We start from the raw sequence: 19,203 nt of genomic DNA, 5'->3' as shown, positions 1-19,203 counted from the left end.
GGCTTGGAAGGAATACAAATACTGCCATCTCAAATTCCTAATCAGGTTGGAAACAAAGTACTCAAGTGAAAACTGGGACAGAAATTCACCTTTCAGCAAAACAATGATACAAAGACCAGACTTAAAGTGGAGTGGCTTAAGAGTAGGAATGTGACTGTCCTTGAGTTACCCAGTCAAATTCCTGATTTGAATCCTGTTGGAAATCTGTGGAAAGAATTGAAAACTGCTGTCCATAGGTGATCCCGAAGCAAACGGAGAGAACTTGAGGAAATCCGTCAGGAACGGGCTAAGATTGCATCAAACCAATGTGAGACTTGCCCAAAATGATTAGCAGCTGTAATTGTTGTCAAAGTTGGTTCTACCGTACTGGATATTGTTTACCTGTCTGAATACTTATGCAATCAAAACATTTAAAATATTGTATTTCTTTCTATAGTTTTTGTTGATTGGTGCTGTAACACACCTTACTTCATTTTGTCGATAAATATTTTTCTCAGTTTTGGAAGTTATTTCTCGGCCTCCGTTAAAAAGCATCTCAGTCTAAATGGATATGATACAACGCTGTTTGAAATTTCCTATAACTATTGCTCAGTGTCAATGTTGAAGTTAGCGATCAATAAGGGTACCCATTAAAGGTGTTTTCTAGAGGAAGGGTTTGATACTTTGCCGGAATCCTATTGCAACTGCAGTGTCTTTGGCTTGCCAGCTCTACTCCGGACATAGTTTAATGTAGAAGGAGTCGCAACAAACGCAAATTATACGTTAGTACATATAGCATTTTCCTATTAATTTTAAATTATAGATCTTCCACTGCTGCACTGTTAACCAATTTCATCCGATCGGTCATGTTTTATCGCTAAATCGGCAACCCTGTCCTAGCTATTTTTAGAGTAAAGATAAATGTTTACCCTCATTTAAAGCAATACAATCTGAATCGTATGGCATTAAAATGTGAAAACAAACGGGCAACGTGCCAGGCTGCATGGAGAAACAGTCCCACCAAGCCGCCAAAATAGAAAGGCTTACCTTGCTAGTCTGTCTTGTTAAAAAAGTCTGTTCTTGAATTCTTTACTGAAACAGAACAAATAACCGTGCAGAACCAACCACTGAACTCGCATTCCAGGTTCAGTCCTCGGCATCAGACAAGGCACTGCTACTAGAAAATGTACAGTACATTATTTACAGGAGCGTGGCAGTGACATTTACAAAAACCAAGAGCACGGTGAATGAAAATTGTATTCGAGAGAAAACAGGTGGAGTACCAATACAGAATGTAGTAGTCTCTGAGTTTATTTTAGACGTAAAATATGACAGTTTTTGGATTTGTCCTTAAAATGAAGAAAACCAGGAAGCTATTTCATGACTTAGTAATTGTGAAATACAATATATTTGGTTGTATTAAAAGTTCAATATCCATTGTTTTCGACTGTTTTAAAAGTGGTTCCTGAAATTACAGAGAATATATAAAAACAGTATATTCTTATATTTAAGAATGAATCCACCGTACATTATGAGAGTGCGTCATGTCAGCACCAAGAGGATTGTTTTACGAGGATGAAATGCAAATGAAAGTAAAATCTGCATGAAATACTTCTAAGAGCTGCAATACTCGAGGAGTACACGAGTGCTCATTCATAAAGTTAACACGAATAATTGGCGATGTCAGTGTACCGCACAACTCCCACCCTGAGGAGGTGTGGCCACGCAGACACCTGAGCGCGAGAACATCGGCTCCCTCACTTCATCAATACGACGGGCGTCCATTCGGTTACAGAATACAGCTGTTCCGCACAGAACGAACGGTCATTCCAGAACCCTATTAAATTAGGCTACCGAGCGATTACGGGAACATCACACGTAATGCTTGAGGTAAACGGGCTCGTACAGTATATATACTGCTCGCATACTGTTCGTTACTCAGCATTAGAAACCAGTTTGTATTGTAGTTAATTAAGATTTTAATTATTTATGCTGTTCCTAAAAAACAAAACACCTAAAGAGGATTAACCTTATCTGATTTTACTTAACTTGTCATCGAATTTTAGCTTACTCAATCATTATTTTATCATCTTCATCATCATCTTCGATAGTTCGATTCTTTGCAGAATGTGAAAACACCGGTCTCGGCAAGCGGTGACATTTACAGCTATTTCACCGTACATACAATTTACAAAAGAATTGCAAACTGAAATACAGTTCAAAATATGTCAGGAGAAATCAATGCAATCACGCGTGAAAGCTGTATTTTATCTTAATGTTTATGGACAAAAAAAGTAATTGGACGCTTTACAAAAATATATACAGTAGTCTCACAATTCGCAATCTTTAGGTACTGTATCTCTGCACGGCTCCGTGTATTTCCGAATGACTTTTTGGCACTGTGTGTTGTTTGTGGGTGTCACACTGGATCACTGAAAAGAACTTTGCACCGTCGCCGTAATAGCACCCGGAGGAGTTGGAAAGCAAGAGAAAACAGTAACCCCTTGCATCTGATAAGACTGGCGTTGTTAGTTGATCTCAGTATTTGTAGTCACAAGGTGAACTCTGTACGGTAGATCTGCACACAGTCGTTTTAAGACTCCGTTTTGGCTTTCGCACTTGTCTCAAAGGTTCAAAGAGGAAGAAGACGGTTTTACACAGACTGCAGCAACGCCTGCGTTTTAGACCCTGAGGAGCCGCTGAACTTACAGAGCAAACACAGCTTGCTCTCCCCGCAGAAAGCGCAAAAAAAACCCCACACATTTATACTTTGTAGGAAGGTCTTTCCCAGCTATGCGAGAGGAAGAAGCAATCTTCGAGAACGTCATGAGACCGAAACGGAGGATTTTAATGGCATTTTCACCTCAAGCGCATCTCCAAGCGGATTCCTCAATGAATTAACTCATCATATTTGTCAAAGTGGCGTTTTGCGGTTTGATTGCGGTTGTATTTTTCTGGTACTGGGAAAACGACAGATGGACCCCAGGTCAGACGCAGACGAATAAAAACCTCCTAAGTATGCTCCAGACAAGAGCGCGCTGTTGGCGAGGTGTCCCCAGCACCGACACGGGCAGCTCCCGGCCGTGATGTTTGCTACCTCGGGTGTTGAACTTGCTTTGGGTCACCAAGACAATGTTTGGGAAGCGTCTAACGCCACCACACAGCTCTATCTCTCCAACAGCCTCCCAGCCTCGGATCCCACCGCCAACGTGAGTCAGTCATGCGGGGAACAACTCCTCGACTTCGGTACGGTAGAGAAGATTATGATCGGGGTGATGCTAACCATTATCACGGCGGTGACCGTGATGGGGAATACATTGGTAGTGATAGCAGTCTGTGTGGTCAAGAAACTGAGGCAGCCGTCCAACTATCTCCTGGTGTCTCTGGCAGTGGCGGACCTGTCGGTGGCAGTGGTCGTCATGCCCTTTGTAATCGTGACGGACCTCACAGGCGGAAAGTGGCTGTTTGGCGAGGTGTTTTGCAATATCTTTATCGGAATGGACGTAATGTGCTGCACGGCATCCATAATGACGCTCTGTGTCATCAGTGTGGACAGGTAAGGTGGCAGAATTACTTGTTGGATGCAAAATGCTTTTGAACTCAACCCTCAGTAGAGCTTGTTTATCTTATTAAAATAAACACCCTACTGCTTTTCAGAGAAGAAACCAGAAATAGAAATGTAGGGGAAAATGCCATGCACCTTCTGTACACGATGCGCTATGTAGTACAAAAACAAACTTCTTGGCTTTGCAGAAAATTAAAAACTAAAAAGTAATTGAAACAAAAATGTAGGAAGAGTAATGTATGTAAAACAAAAATGCAAGAAGAAGACTGTGTTTTTGAAAGTCAATAATCAAAACACCAAAAATATTTTGCAATAATGTCTTCCTCTTAGACTTCAATCTGTGGGAACGTCATTCCAATTAACTGAATCAGAATATTTTTAGAGACGCAGATAAAAAATACATGAGGGCTGGCGGCATTTTGACAGAAAAAGAACAAGTAATAGGGTTATTCCATGCACACACACCTGCTGCTCACACCCGAAGAAGGCTCCATGACCGAAACGTTGTGTTTTCTTTCTTCTCTTTTCAGCATGGAATAAACCTGTTACTTGTTCCTTTGCAGCCTACGCATGCTCACGCAGCTCCCCACCTGAACTATTTTGACAGAAATATCTTTTCCGACTATCATTTTTGGTGTATTTCAGTATCTTAATAAATCTGCAACATTAGTATGCGGATACCTTATTAAAGAACTCTCTGCAATAAGAAGACATCTTTATGCGCCGGATGTACATCTTTCCAGATTCAGCTAGTCTAACCACATTTAACTCATCTATATACAATGCTTAAGTGAATTATAAATGTCTGCTCAATATGTGAACACTAGGAAATGTATATATAATGTTTATTTTTACTACTAGGCCCGTTCCATATAGGCTACATGTCAATATACATTGTCTGGAAACTACGGGTAGTTTCTGTGTCCAAAGTTTGTCCAAAAGCCTACTTTTTCAATTATGGTGGTAACAAAAAACAAAATAGAGGCTTCAGTCAACCACTGAGTTGCTTGTCCGTCCACAAAAATGTATTTCCACCATGCAATAAGAAGAGCTTCCTGGTTACACTGGACTCATTAATTCCTCACCGGTTTAAAAGGTTAGGCTGTAAGACCAGAAGTACAGCACATCACATGGTGCAAACATGATTTCTTTTTAAATTCATATTTTAATGAACACGGAAAATTATCCCGGTGACGTACTGTACATTCGAAAACAAAGGTCAGGTTAGCTTACAGGTCAGCTATAGCACTTCACCAGAAGTCAGATCCAGCACTACAGTGCATGAAAATCACTACACAGAAGCGCGCCCGACCAGCTGACGTCATGGCTATTATATTAGTAAGTCGCCATGAATGAGCGTTTTAGATTTGTAGTGGTGTTGCAACCTAAGTTTTTTTTTTATGTTAGCTAGTTTGACACCATCTCTCTTGTTATCAAATCCTCTGTGATAGTTGTCAGAAACATGCTGTAAAGAATTGATTTTCTGTCATAGTTGTAGCACTTTCTTACAGGGAACCGGCTACTTGGGTGGACATTATGCGGACATTCGGAGAGAGGATTGATTTATTTAAATCCGTTAGCAGAAGACGCCCTTCCCTGCTAAGACTCTAATTGTCTGCAAAGCAATTTATTTCTTAATTTAAGTCCTTCAAGATAATCAACGTCAGTGAATACAAGACACGTCCCAATTAACCTCAGACCCAGTGGTCAAATGCTTTATCATGGCTCACGCTGTCCCATTCCTAACAATGTCTTCAGGAGCATAATTTCTCCCAGGCTAATGCTGAATAAAGAGACCAGGCATCCTGGCCCACTGTCGTCTGATGTTATTGTGACACCCAGACTACTGGAAACGGTTAATTGTTTTTGACATTGGTCAGAATTGTTTTCAGCAGGGCTTAGAGTGAAAACAGACTTAAAAGGAGCAACACACGTCACAGTATGTGATCGCTGAATCCCACAAAAATGTCAAAACGTTTGAAGTGTTCGGAATTGTCCAGTGTTGATGTACTGTAGGCCACCCTGCACGTCTCGTCGAAGACGTACAGTATAATTTTAGTTTTTGAGAAAAATGAATGCACTGACGACTAGTGAACATTTGAACAGACGTACACCCACACGATATTCTTAAAATATTTAACGCAACACTTTTATAATAGACCATAAGTTGAGCGAAATGTTTTTAGCGATTCATCCAATGATAAAGACTTTTAAGTGGTGACGCGGCTACACTTCAGTTACACCCAGCGGTATAAACCCGCATTAGAGCACGACAGAAATACCATTAGAGAGCCGACAGCTCTTAAAAGATCTATTTCTGCCGTGCTTTACCCAACAGAGGAAGCACGACGTCGATCTAAAACCACCGCTTTTGACCACCGATGAAAAGTTAAGGCAGAAGTGGCGGTTTCACTACCACTTGTCTTTTGCAGCAGTACTAACCTTTGCATATATTTATAAAATATCGTTGTTAATTAAAAGGTTGTTGCGGCAGGTTCGTTTTGCAATTTGTTTGCTTTTGTTTTTGTGTCTCATGTCAGCGCGTATTTTGCGACGCCATTTACCATAAGGTAGTAAAATAAAACGAAATATTTAATTACTTTGAATGTCCTTTACCATCAGAGTGTTAATATTTTAATTCTTGCACGGAAGTGTAGAACCCAGGCTCTTGTTATTCAGAAAAACCCGGCTTTACTACTTTGATACTCTAAATGGACGTTTTTAACATAAGTTCGGGAGGGATAATAAAATAACGCAACGGGGGTTCCGGTGGGCGCCCTTGCCGCATTAGGGTCGGCCCCCCACCATTGGGGGCTCGAACCAGGGATTCCCGCATCACTCAACAGGGACCCAGCCCGGTGAGCTGAAGAGAGATTTCTTTACAACCCAGTAGCTGTAGTCCTGCTAACACAGGGAAGTGCGGCGACGTCACTGCTCTGGTAAGCCGGCTCTTACACACCCTGATGGCCATATGCGTTACAATAACAAGTCAGTCTCACACAGCTGAACCTACAGGTAGTCACCTTCATTACGTCATTAGCTACACACACTGAATTCAAACGCCTCCCTTCGCATTTCGTCTCAAACATCTCTCCGTCTCATCTCTCAGTTGCAGTTACCAGGCGGCTATCCATTAACTAAGCTGGTTAAGACATTTCTCACCAGGTATCCTAAGCTATCACAAAGCATCCAGTTGTTGGATGTTGTTGTCCCTCCCTAGTGAAAGAAATGAGGCGTAGGATTCAAAACACGACTGTAGGTTTCTGGATTATATCTAAAATGGGGGCTCTATTGTCAAAACCAGTATTTAAACCTGTTGCCTTTAAGATTACTGCTGTATGTTAACTACATTTACAGTATAATTAAACCAGCAGTATGAAAACATCACTAACATGGCATCGTTAAAATGCTGTCATCTACTGTACAGTATATATACCAATGTGTACAAATCATTGCATCTTTTTTTATCAGAAACTTTGTATCCACATCTTCCACACACAACACACATATTTTGTTAAATAAATGTTAATTTTTAAAGAAAACAATTGCCAATAGGCATGGCTATCTCTTACATTGCCCTCAACAGAGTTTGGTAACAAAAATGAACATAAACATTGATGAAGTTCCTCTTAAATAGTGTTTAAAAAGGGAAATGTAATTGTTCAATATGCAATATACAGAATAGGGTTTTAAAAGATAAACCTCTTCATTCCAAGATAATGATACAACTGTTGAACTGCTATTACCCGGTGACTCCAAAAAAATTAAACAATCTTATTTAAAAATAAGCCAGCATGAAATTGTACTTCATGCAGGCTTTGGCATTTGCTGTCTCTGAACGCTACAACGTATTATATATTAATTAGGTTTAGTAATACAGGTTTACAGGCAAATTAATGAATACAGAGAGAGCTGGAGAGAGCAAGTTGTTTATTTTTTTTGTGATTCTTCTGTATTCTAGAACAAAAATATCTGTATGTACATTATTGGCCCGAAACCTTACTCAGAAAAGGCAAAGCCTGTTTCCAAATGATACACAAGATAGAAGAGTGTCTTCATAGACCGAAAGAAAAAGAGGCTGACGAGAGAGAGACACAGACTGAAAAGGATTGCAGGTGGCCACAGGATACTGTAGGTGTTCAGACACAAAAGAAAAAGACTGAAGAATCAGAGTTAGGGGAAATGCTGGGAGAACCCACACCAAGAACAAAAACATCTTTCAGCAGAGCAATTAGTTTTTGTTTTCACTCTTAATGTGGTATAAACCCGTCGTGAGTTTACAAACAAGAGGTGGCCAATCAGTCCATTCTAGACTATATGGTGTGACACTGACCTGTTGGAATGTCAGGTGTGAGATTCAAACCTGCACTTCTGTAAGAAATTGTGCTTAATTCACAGTGCTTTAGCACGCTGCACTATCGGTTCTCACCTCTTATAGCACAAAAGCCATCTTCACATATACCTTTATTTACCTGTATTTAAACTTTGTCACACTACCTCTAAGTCAAAATCTAATGCTTAAACATTCTGAAAAGTAATTACAAATGAAAACCGAGAAAAAATACTGTAGCTAATTGTGATCTTAATCTGACATAATAGCTTGTTGTTTGATTTGAAAGGCAATTAGTTACACCAGGACTTATTTACAATTGCTATTATTAAGGGTTGTGTATATTTAAAGTCATTTGCCAAACCGCTTTATACCATACGGTGTCGCAGGAAGCCGGAGCCTACCCGGCAAGCAACGAGCGCAAGGCAGGGCACACCCAGGACAGGGCGCCAGTCCATCGCAGGGCAAGTGGAAGCCAATCATACAGTACATGGGGACAATTTGGAGGCCACGGTACAGGCCAAGAGGGAAAATTTGTCCCAGACACCGGGATAATTCCCTACTCATATCAAGAAATGCCCAGAGTTCCTGCCCAGACAATCTCTCATATCAACCCATTGATTATTGTTTTTATACTGCCTTCATTAAGATGTGAGTCACCACAGCTATAGATTGTTTTCTTATTATAAAAGCAGTGTAAAATTGTTTATAAAGGCTTCTGCTGCTCATGATTCTAAAGATAATTTTGACACAAAGTGATGCAATTTTTAGGAATTTGATTACTATAGCTAGCAGCAGGTGGACGGCAGGAGGGAAATTCCCGATTCTCCTCATGTAAACTTCTTTATTAAACTGGGGAAGTTGCTTCAGGCAGGACTGTCAGGAAACCATCTATTACCTGATGAAGATGAGTCAGCATTCAGACTGCCCCTCACTGACGGAACGGGTAATGAGTCACGATCGGTAGCTAGATTTGCATTCGGCTAAACTGATTACAGATTATCTTAGATCTTGAATTTACTAAAACAGGTTTTTTAACTGTCTGTACTTTAAGGGATAATTTATCATCGCAGAGGGAACAGTTCAGACTCTGAACGGGGGGGATCCAGATACATTTCCTTGAGGCCCTTGTGTGATTGTATTATGAGGTCTTTTACTGTTAACTTCTTCATACATTCACTTCATTAAAGGTGCAATTACTGAAATAACACTCCAGAGGCCAATTAGAAGTATTATGATTACACAGTTAAATTACTGTAATTAACTGAGGTCTCATTGTTTTACTGAGAGCCTAGGTGAAAGAAAAGCCAGCAGACTCTAGGCCACTGGGAGTTTCAGACCCCTGCTCTAAACACTCTACAAAACTTGCTGCTCTGAAACATGGCTCACAAAAAGATATTCAGGACTGCTCTCAATTTAAGTCAAACACTTGCTTCCATACAAAACCATACTTTAGGTTCTTGTGCAAAACTTTTGTTTGTTGTCTGGGCAGGCAGCATGGCTCCTTATTCTCAGCAGATGGTATTTTATTCTTTTGGAAATTAGAATGAACTCAGAGAGAAGGCACAAAGGTGTGCCACAGTTCAGATTAATGCAGAAAACCGAATGCAGAAAACGTTTTTTATTAATACCATTTCTTAAAATCAAGGCATATTACCATACAACACTGTCATAGTCTAAGCTCTGGCCAACAACATTAAGTTAAAAGGTCCACAGTGACAAGATAGAAAAATATGGAACACTACATCCACATTAAGACTCTGCCTTCAGAAACAGTACACATCTCTACATAGTTTCTGTCCCGACTGACCTACAGTATAAATCACATCTTTTGGGATCCTGCTGCAACCTTCTCTATACATTCACATGTGATTGTCATCTTTCATGTAGCCATCCTGGCATAAAACCCTGGTTGATGCAATTGTTGTTTATACTGTACATCAGATGCATTTGTAGACACACTTGTATAGTCATAAGTGACATTATGAGTGATCGCTTTTAGGACACGCATTAAATGGGTGTCACTATATGTTTCCTTTTTTTCTTTGCATAGTCCATCATGGTTTATCTTGTGGTATCCATATCACAATTCCTTAGTAACACGTTGTCTGTTTGTCTATCCATCCAGGCAGGAGCTGATTTTATATTTTGTCTTTTTTTTATCTGTCAACCACTTCCTGTAAACAATTACAGGTTGACTGAACTGACACATTTTCCAGGTCTGCTGCTGCCTTCAACAATGCATCAGAGACATGGGCACCAACATTCACTTAGGAAAATGTCTAATCAGCTACAGCTCTACTGTCCTCAGGAGTCATGGGACATGTAATGCGCTGGACCTTTTCCTCTGAATTGGACAGGATGCATTACTCCTAGGGCCTGCCTGTTCTGTGGTCCATAATGATATTTCCCATGACAGTGCTCTTCAGTATAATATCCTCCATAATGGACATCAGTATCTGTAAAGTCTCTACAATCTCACATAAAGTAATACAAGGTAAATGGCATCCAAGTCACAACCAATCTCCACATTATCTGGATCTGATTCTTCAAATACCCCATGTACCCTTTCATTTCTCACAATCACTGATACAATAGCAAAGGAAAATATTTTCTCTTTCTTTTAACAATACAGAGTCAAAGAATTTAACATTTGCTGCATAGAAAGCATTTGTACACTGCATAGTGGTGATATACAAATATAATCACGTGTACCAGTACAGTATGTGATAGGTTAAGCTGTATTTTTAATGTAGCTTAGTCTCTAACAGAAGCTATCTTTGAGAGTTTAAAGAACTGGAAGTTCTTTTTAACACTTCCACCAGTCTGTTGGTTGTTCTATGTGTGTTTTTAGAAGTTATTAATCAGTGCTGTGCTGGAGATTATTGTATACATAATGTCTTAAATACATTTGTGTGTCTTAGACTGCATAATTGACGGTTGGAACTCACATATAATTTCTAAAGGCAAATGCCTAAAAATCTTTTTGAAGCCATTAGACATTTCTATTGATCTGACTGAAATTACTCACTAAAACATTAATTATAATGTTGATTGCAAAGTGAGACTGGCCAAATGTGCACATTGGGATTTTCAGTATACTTGTTTAGACAAAAATTGTAGCAATCAATCATGCTGTTCCATTTCAGCAGCTCCAATTAACAGAAATGCCTTCATAGAGTTAGCTGTGATAGATTATTATCCCCTGTAGTTGTTTATATTGCCTGTTGGTTCCAAACATTACAATTCAAGCTCATAACCAAGGCAATTTTTATTAACAAAAAAGTAATTTTTCACTTTTTTTACCTGATGTGCTATATAGTGGAAATTTCCCTCATAGCTGGTCAGCTCACCTCTAGTGGTGGTCACAGCTGGGATACAACACAGTATCAGTTCCACTAGGTGGTTACATATGTCTGTGGAGATATGGATCTTCAATCTTCTTCCAAAGTATGGAAGCAGCATGCTGGTTATGGATTTTGGAATAAAATGTTATGGATCTAAATAGCTGACAAGCACTCAGAGATATTCCTTGGTTTGCTTCCTCAATAGGCACTGTGAGCAAGTCACAGGAGATGAGGTCTGGTTTGGAATGCAGGTGACCTGCCTTCCTCATAATGCTGAATTAAGATTGCTGTGACAATTGACACACTTTGGAGAGCACTTAAAAAAGGGGACAGCAGCTTCCAAAGGTCAGACGAGATTCCATTCTCAGATTGAAATTGGTACGTGCAACATGAGGATGTGTAGCACACAACTGTGGCTCATTCTTGAGGAGGTGTTGGCATTGCGATTTCTTATTCTAGTCCAAATCAATTAGATTGATTGTCCATTAGTGACATTCCTGCCACCCCAGGCAGAGAGTTTGATGCAGCAGGAGTAAAGGGACACTTAGCTTTCTTATCAAGATTACTTTCTTTTTCTTTTTCCCCAATACTGTTTATCAAATATCACAGCAGAGACATCAATATTTAAACTTTTACATTTTTTTAAGAGAATAACAATAAATGTAAGAAAAAGAAATGAAGAATGGAGTTAAGGGAAAAAAATAAGAGTGAAAGAAGAAAGAAGGAAAAAAGACAGAAAAACAAAACAAAACAAAAACAGGTACAGTCACAGCTATATCAGAGTTTACCATTTAAAGGCATAAAGGTTGTAGCATAGTTACACTGAGCTCCTCTTTTAAACCTAATGGTCTCAAAGGCTTATCCCACAAATCTTTAAAACGGTTCAGCTCACCTTTTAGGATGAATCATCAAGATTACTCTCTAAAACAAAACTGAATATTTTTACAAAGAAAATTCATATTAGGAAAAATGCAACTTGTGTTGCATACCTCCTGCTCAAAGACAATAAATGCTACACTAAGCTACACTGAGAACATAGCAATGCTGTTAATAACTTTACATCTACCTTCACAGAACACCACCATTGTAACTTAACCCCAATTCTGGTTATAAAGTAAAAAATGTAAATTCAAGTGCTTTGTGAATCTTTCAGGATACTAATTTTCAATATTTCAAACACATTAAAAAGTTTGTTTTTAACGTTTGCAATAAAGTATGGCACTCATAACATGACATATGACGAAGGCACGGTGAAGGGCTTTATGAGGAAAAAAAAGATTCACCTTTTAGCTCCACCTAAATGAATAAAGCCAAATTCGAAATATGAGTTCAGAAATGTGAGGGGAAAAGAGCGTCTGATTAGAGGTGATTGAGCACTTAGAGCACAATGAAGTGGAATCTTGTATCTGTCATTGTGGGGAAAGATAACATGGGGTTTTCAATCACAGGTCTATAGCAATCAACCACAATTTTGTGTCATCAATCTTTATTTTCTTTTAAATGAAGCTTGTACTAAAAGGGAAAGAAAGAGTACATACTGTATATTTATCAGTTTTGTGAAGTGTTGCAAAGCCTAGGTATACAGCATACATGTCATCTTGGATAGCCTTGATATATGGGCAGCAATGCCTTAGAAAGGAAAGGTACTGAAGTCACCACTGGTGTTGAGTCTCAAAAGTTGAAGTAGTAAATTTGATATGGTCATTTAGTATTTTTGTGTGTCTCCTACATACTTCTCTGTTTACCTTGCCTATCCCTTTTGATCTCCTGTGGTATTTCTGTTTTCCAGAGATGAAGAATTCTAGAAACTTAAAAACATTACAAACTACAGTACTCAGGAAATGTTCAAGTGGTAGCACTTACGTTTACTTACTGTGGTATGTCCTAATATTATTATACAAAGCCTATTTGTAATGCTAAAACTGCACTAAGCTCTAAAAGAAAATAAAAGTTTTCTAAACAGGTGTTTTCATGTTCTGGGATCAATCCTGGATGTAGTCTTAATGTTTTCCAACACAGTAGAAAGCTAATACATCCCACTGCTGTATTTTCAATGTGAGTGAACACTTTTCCCCTTGTGGGAGTCATGGAACCACAGGGATATTTTTCTTATCTGTTAATGTTACATGCACAGGTGCGTTTCAGTCAGTTTCTCCATAAATATTTGTCTTTGGAAATATTTACCTCTCATGAATATTGCTTGTGTCTAGTCTGTACTGTATGATTTAAACATGTTGCTCTGGAACACTGCGCATTTTTGAGAAACTGTGAATGGAGTGTTCTTATCTTTCTGAGTTACTGTTCTTTATTAATGAAAGTTTGGAAGAAATAATGCTTCATACCAAGAATCTCACCAAACAAAACATGGTCTGTTTGGGTAGTTTTTTTAAATTTGAATGAAAACTCTTATTGAACCTCCCAGACTGTCAACAGAGAATCCAGTCTCTGCTTACCAGCAAAGTCACAGTTGTATCTAGAAAGCTGTGATTGTTGTAGCAGTAGAAAAAAATGTTAACATTTTTTACATTACAGTAATCTCTATCAATCCCTGCTGATAGTTGACTGCTGTGACGCAACACTGTATCTTAGAAGTAAAATGGATAAAATGTGCTGATTATTAAATTTTAAATGAAAAAATAAATAATAATTCAATGACAAAAAAAAGAACATGAAAACAAACTCTTATCTACACAGAATCTCAGGGCAATACTAAGGGGAATGTAACAAACTCATTAGAGTGAGAGAAGCCAAATCCAGATTTAAATTACAAATTAAGGTTCTGAAGTCCTGTAATGTAGCAATATCTGAGATATGGACAAGGGTTTTAAAGGAATAGCTGCCAAGAAAACAAATATTTATCTTTTGCCTTAGAGGCAACGTTTAAGTGTTGTTGGTGTTCCCTGTTTGTAAATGGAACGAGCTGGCAGAGCAGCTCACACTGGCACACCTGAGCCGAGCTGAGCTGAGCTGATACCTGTCAAGCCCAGCCTGCATGAGTACGGTCTTATTTACACTATTCAAAGCTGCAGTGCGGGGGGGGGGGGGGACACAGTGGACATGTTTCAGATTTGTTTTAGTTCCTGAGGACAGCGATGTCTTTTGCACATTTTTTACCACCTATTACCGAATCCTAATGAAAATCAGCAGGTGAGCTGAAGACATTTGCTCAGAGAGAATCATTTGAGGCCCAGGATAGGTATACTCGGAGGACGTAGGAGAATTCTGCAATTTTCAAACTTCAAATTAAAATCAGCGATTCTCTAAAGGCACACATAAAATGCTCCTATGTGGCACAGTAGCATTGCCTTTGCTCTTAATCCCATTCACACACCTAAAAATACCATTGCTGTCATCACCCATTCATTCAGACTTATAGCACATACCAAAGGCTTCTTACATGGCCAGGAAAATAAGACCCCATTGTAGTCACTGTGGTGATTTGTCCAAAGGTTCAAAAAAGATAATTCATAGAAAGAAAAAGTGCTGAATCCATACTCATCACATTAAGGTGCAAGTTTATGTTTCCACACTAAAACTGCGAACAATCAAGTGATTGAAAATTGTACTTGTCGCCTAATACTAACCCAAGTCTGGTTTTTATTACCAGACATGTGATGTGTAACATGAAGAAATGATAGGTCACATCACTGAGCCCACAAAACAATCAAATCCAATCCAAGTGATTTGTGAAATTTAAGCTCCTAAAATAAATCGTTTTACACGAACGATATTACATAACACGGTGCAAAACTAATTCAAGATCATTGTTTTATATTTGTTTGTAAATTTCTGAGTATCATATCAATACATTTAACACATCTGTAAGTACTTCGTTGGCATTTAACAAATCTGCAGTAGAAAGTGAAATGACTGAAATCGGTTTGCATTTATGCTGTCTGCATTTCATGAGGATAAAGATTGAAATCATACAGTATCATACATCTACTGAATTTCACTAAATGTAGTTCAAAAGAAATACTTGAGTTAAGCATTTCTTAAATAGCTATTAAACCATTTGAAGTGTCATTGTGGTATCTCTCGTTTCCCATTATGAATTCACTTTCTCCTCATTTTCACCTGAGTCTGATAACTGATAATTAATAATAATAATTCCCTGCACTTACATCCTTACAGACACTCCACTCAAAGCGCTTTACAGGTAATGGGGACTCCCCTTCACCACCACCAATGTGCAGCCCCACCTGGATGATGCGACAGCAGCCATAGTGCACCGGTACGCTCACCACACATCAGCTATCAGTGGGGAGCCAGTGATGAAGCCAGTTCATACATGAGGATTATTATGATGCCGTGGTTGGTAAAGGCCAATTGTAAATTTGGCCAGGACTCCGGAGTTATACCCCTGTTCATTTTAAGAGACACCCTGGGATTTTTAATGACCACAGAGAGTCAGCACCTCGGTTTTAGGTCTCATCCGAAGGACGGCGCCTTTTTACAGTATAGTGTCCCCGTCTCTTTACTGGGGCATTAGGACCCACTCATACCACAGGAGAGCGCCCCCTACTATCCCCCCAGCACCTCTTCCAAGTGTTTCTGGAGCCATAGAATCCTTTTTGGATTATGGTGACCATAACTGACAACAAGCAAGGATCTGCATGGTAACACCTTAGTTTACTTGTGTCTACCTTTTTAATATACATCTACAGTAAGATGTTGATAGCATTTTTCGTTTCTTTTCCACATTGTCTAGATTAGGTCAGCAGTCAGTCAACACAAACAACCCTAATGATTTTTGTACATTTCTTAAATTACCACCCATTTGATAGTTATAACGTATAGTGCACTTCCATGCATTCAATTTAATCTGTCATGAAATCAGGATATCATAGCATCAGTTTACTCAAGCCTCTGATATACTATATCTGGTTTTAAGAATAATTTCCACAGTTGACAGGATATCCACAGGAAAGACATAAAAGAAGTCATGTATTATTCAAAGATGTCATATAAGGAGTGCCCTGTTTTATTTCTGACTTTATGTGGGACAGTACTCCTTAGATTCCATCAGTGTCAGCTGTACTCACAGAGCTTCTGTGCTTCTAAAAAAGCTTAATTATTTCTAGTTATTGGTATAATCCTGCTCTTTTTCTTATTAAATGCACTGCTTCATAGTGTATATACCTTGTTTTTATAGTGTAAGTCATAAAATCAGTTTTCCTCAGTAAAAGCTATTTTGAGTGCTTGTAAACATTGGTGCAAGCACAGGTTCTTCTACAAGGATGAACTACCCTGATTTTCCCTCTGTCCATCAGATTTAAAAAACAGGGCGCAGTAATTATAAATATAAATGCAAAGAAGCTGCCATCACCACGAACACAACAACAACATCAGACAGGGAGTGCCTTGTTGTAATCTCTCCTGTAGCCTGCGCCACTCGACTAAGTTAAATGTAATAACATGACACAAGAGGGGAAAGCAACCTTGTTAATCCACTAGACAGCAAAATAGATAAGTATAATAAATAAATCCTTTGCAATACTTTCAGCCAGCTGGATGTGCTTTTCAGGTCACTGTTATGTAATGCAAGCTAAATTTGTCCTCTGTAACAGATTTTAAATTCATGCGAAAAATAAATTACATATTTCTACTGCAAAGCACTGTGATTCTCACCAGCCTGCTCCAGTTCAACAGAAACAGAAACAGACTGGGTTACCAATAGCGGTTTAATGATAGAATTAAACTTATAAGTAATCAGGCATCCGTATTGCCAAAATTCCTCCAGTGGCGTATGTTTCCCAGGTTCAATCCTGACGATACATGGACATTCCAGGTCATTGATCATTTATTTGAGAATCTTCACTGGTTTGTACCAGTGTCTTGAATTTTAAAGCAAATAAGAATGTGTAAGATTTTTGCAGTGTGAATCAGTACATGCCATGTATCTTGTTTTGAAGCTTTTGCCTCTGAACCTGGACATTACAAAAACCGACAAAGAACACTGTGTCTCTTGGGGTTCTGTGATCAAGGATCCCTCTCATGTGCTCTAATCTTTGAAGTGCTAGCTACACCATGTTTCCTCCAGAAAAGGTTAGTGCACTATGCTCAAGCACTTAACTGGGGATCACAGGCCCAGGATTTTGACAGGCTGGCTACATTAACTTTTTTTTCCGTCATCACTGCTGTAGCTCACTCCTTCTCATCTCTCCATTTGATATATCCGTGAGAGTTGTTTTTTTTTTCCCCAGCAATACTTCAACGCAAGCAGTTTCTCTCAAGTCGGGAGTGGAGTACACCATCTGGATAGTTGTGTGTCTCAGGTGCAGCCATCTAGTCATTAAGGCACTGGGGCACAGCGAGAAATGCAAAAAGGGACGACAAAATGCAGAAGTGTAGATCGGGACACAAATGTTGAAGATCAAAAAGAAAAAACTTGCCTCTGTTTCTGAAACCAATGTGATGTGTAATGTGTTTCAAGAGGTTTTACAGGGGAGGGAGTTTGGAATCTTGCATCCACATGTTCATCGTAGAATCTTGCACAGCAATTTCTCAAGCTTAAGGTCTACTCAATCTTTGTAAGACCCTGTAATCATTATCATTATAAGTTGTGCAACATGGGTCTACACATATAGTGCCTGTAACATCAGGAGAATGATTCTCCTCATGCAAGGTCTCAGACTTGGACATTTTCAAACATGGAAATCTGACAAAGACTAGACCAGTTCCTGTTCAGTATACCAAACTGGTTTTGGTTTGTAAAGTAGAAATGCCAATTAACAAAAAGACAGATCAGAACTTTGCCTGGAAACTACAAAAAGCCACATCATAAATCCCTAATAATCACAGAGAGTTCATTCCCTACATGGCAGTTGCCTCAGAGAAGAAGCAGAGCTCAACTGGACAACTTTACTGAACACACTGTCTATAAGATCAATGCTGGGTCAGCAATACTGTCCAAGATCAGCACATGAAAGGATCAGATGTACTGTATGGCTACTGGATACCCTCTAGTCCCCAGCCCTAGTATTTACAGAGCAGTCAGGGGTTCCTAAAACTATTGGGTTATACTGTACATCACTGGGCATTCCTACAACTATTTCAGCATCATCCCTATAATGATTTCTTTTATCGTTACATTTCAAATAATTTCTCTCACTTTAAAAGGCATCGGCTTGCTTTCATGCTGGGGTATGCCCTCGACGTTGCTCTCTTTCGGATGTCATTTACAGCTACTTTTTGTACTCCTGATGTGCTGGAAGGTGCTTTAGTTTTGGCATTTTTTCCAGACGCAGCATGCAGTATCAGGCTAACCATGAGGTCAAGGCCCTGCACTCAATGCAGTCTGATATTTTGAAAAGGGTACAGTGGACTACAGTACATTTAAAAACCTGTCAGAATACGAACAATATAATGGAAAATCACAAACACATCACATAAACAAGCTCAGCCACAAATGGTGCAGTGTAACATTTAATTTTGCAGCCCCATTATTTGTTTGTCAAAAATGTAACAGCAGAGAGGAGGAGAAAAGCAGGGGTCTGTAACTAATTTAGAATTCAGGGAGAAAGGGAAGCTAACATATTTTTTGTCACAGTGTGATACAACACGAGGCTAAACTGCAGCATAGCTGGCTTGTGAATACAAAGAATACAGTAGTATCCAAGGGGAGACAACATCACAAAAAATATTAATTTATTGCAAAATAGATCAGCAGCAGACTTGAGTTTTCATTTATAATCACTGAATTTTTTGAAGTATAACCCCAGGTAGCTTTAGATATCTATAGATGAGAAGTACACAGTTTATTCATGAGTTAAAATGAGATCTGTGAAATTCCACCCCAAAGATTAAAATTACGTTGAATCTGTTCTGAATATGGACAAAGCTAAAGCATATTGCAGACAGTAGGTCTGGCTTTTAACAAAGAAGTATCTGGAGCATAAAAGAATCAGAAATAAATTGAAAACTGGTTTTGTGGGCTTTATATTCATGCTAAGGAGAAACAGCAGACCTACAACTAACTC

At 38.9% G+C, this 19,203-nt stretch overlaps 1 protein-coding gene across 1 annotated transcript in view; it reads left to right on the top strand.

Moving 5' to 3' along the window:
* The first annotated feature begins 1,880 nt into the window (after positions 1-1,880).
* Positions 1,881-19,203, top strand: part of htr7b (5-hydroxytryptamine (serotonin) receptor 7b) — a 34,685-nt gene continuing 17,362 nt past the window's right edge. Inside the window, exon 1 of the mRNA XM_088624465.1 lies at positions 1,881-3,535. Within this exon, the coding sequence (XP_088480591.1) occupies positions 3,066-3,535 (470 nt within the window). The 5' untranslated portion in view covers positions 1,881-3,065. The remainder of the gene's footprint in view (positions 3,536-19,203) is intronic.

This window comes from Lepisosteus platostomus, chromosome 3, assembly GCF_059453375.1.
Source record: "Lepisosteus platostomus isolate fLepPlt1 chromosome 3, fLepPlt1.hap1, whole genome shotgun sequence".
Taxonomy (NCBI): Eukaryota; Metazoa; Chordata; class Actinopteri; order Semionotiformes; family Lepisosteidae; genus Lepisosteus; species Lepisosteus platostomus.
The sequence above is the reverse complement of the archived record's forward strand: the minus strand, read 5'-3'. Positions and strand labels throughout refer to the sequence as shown.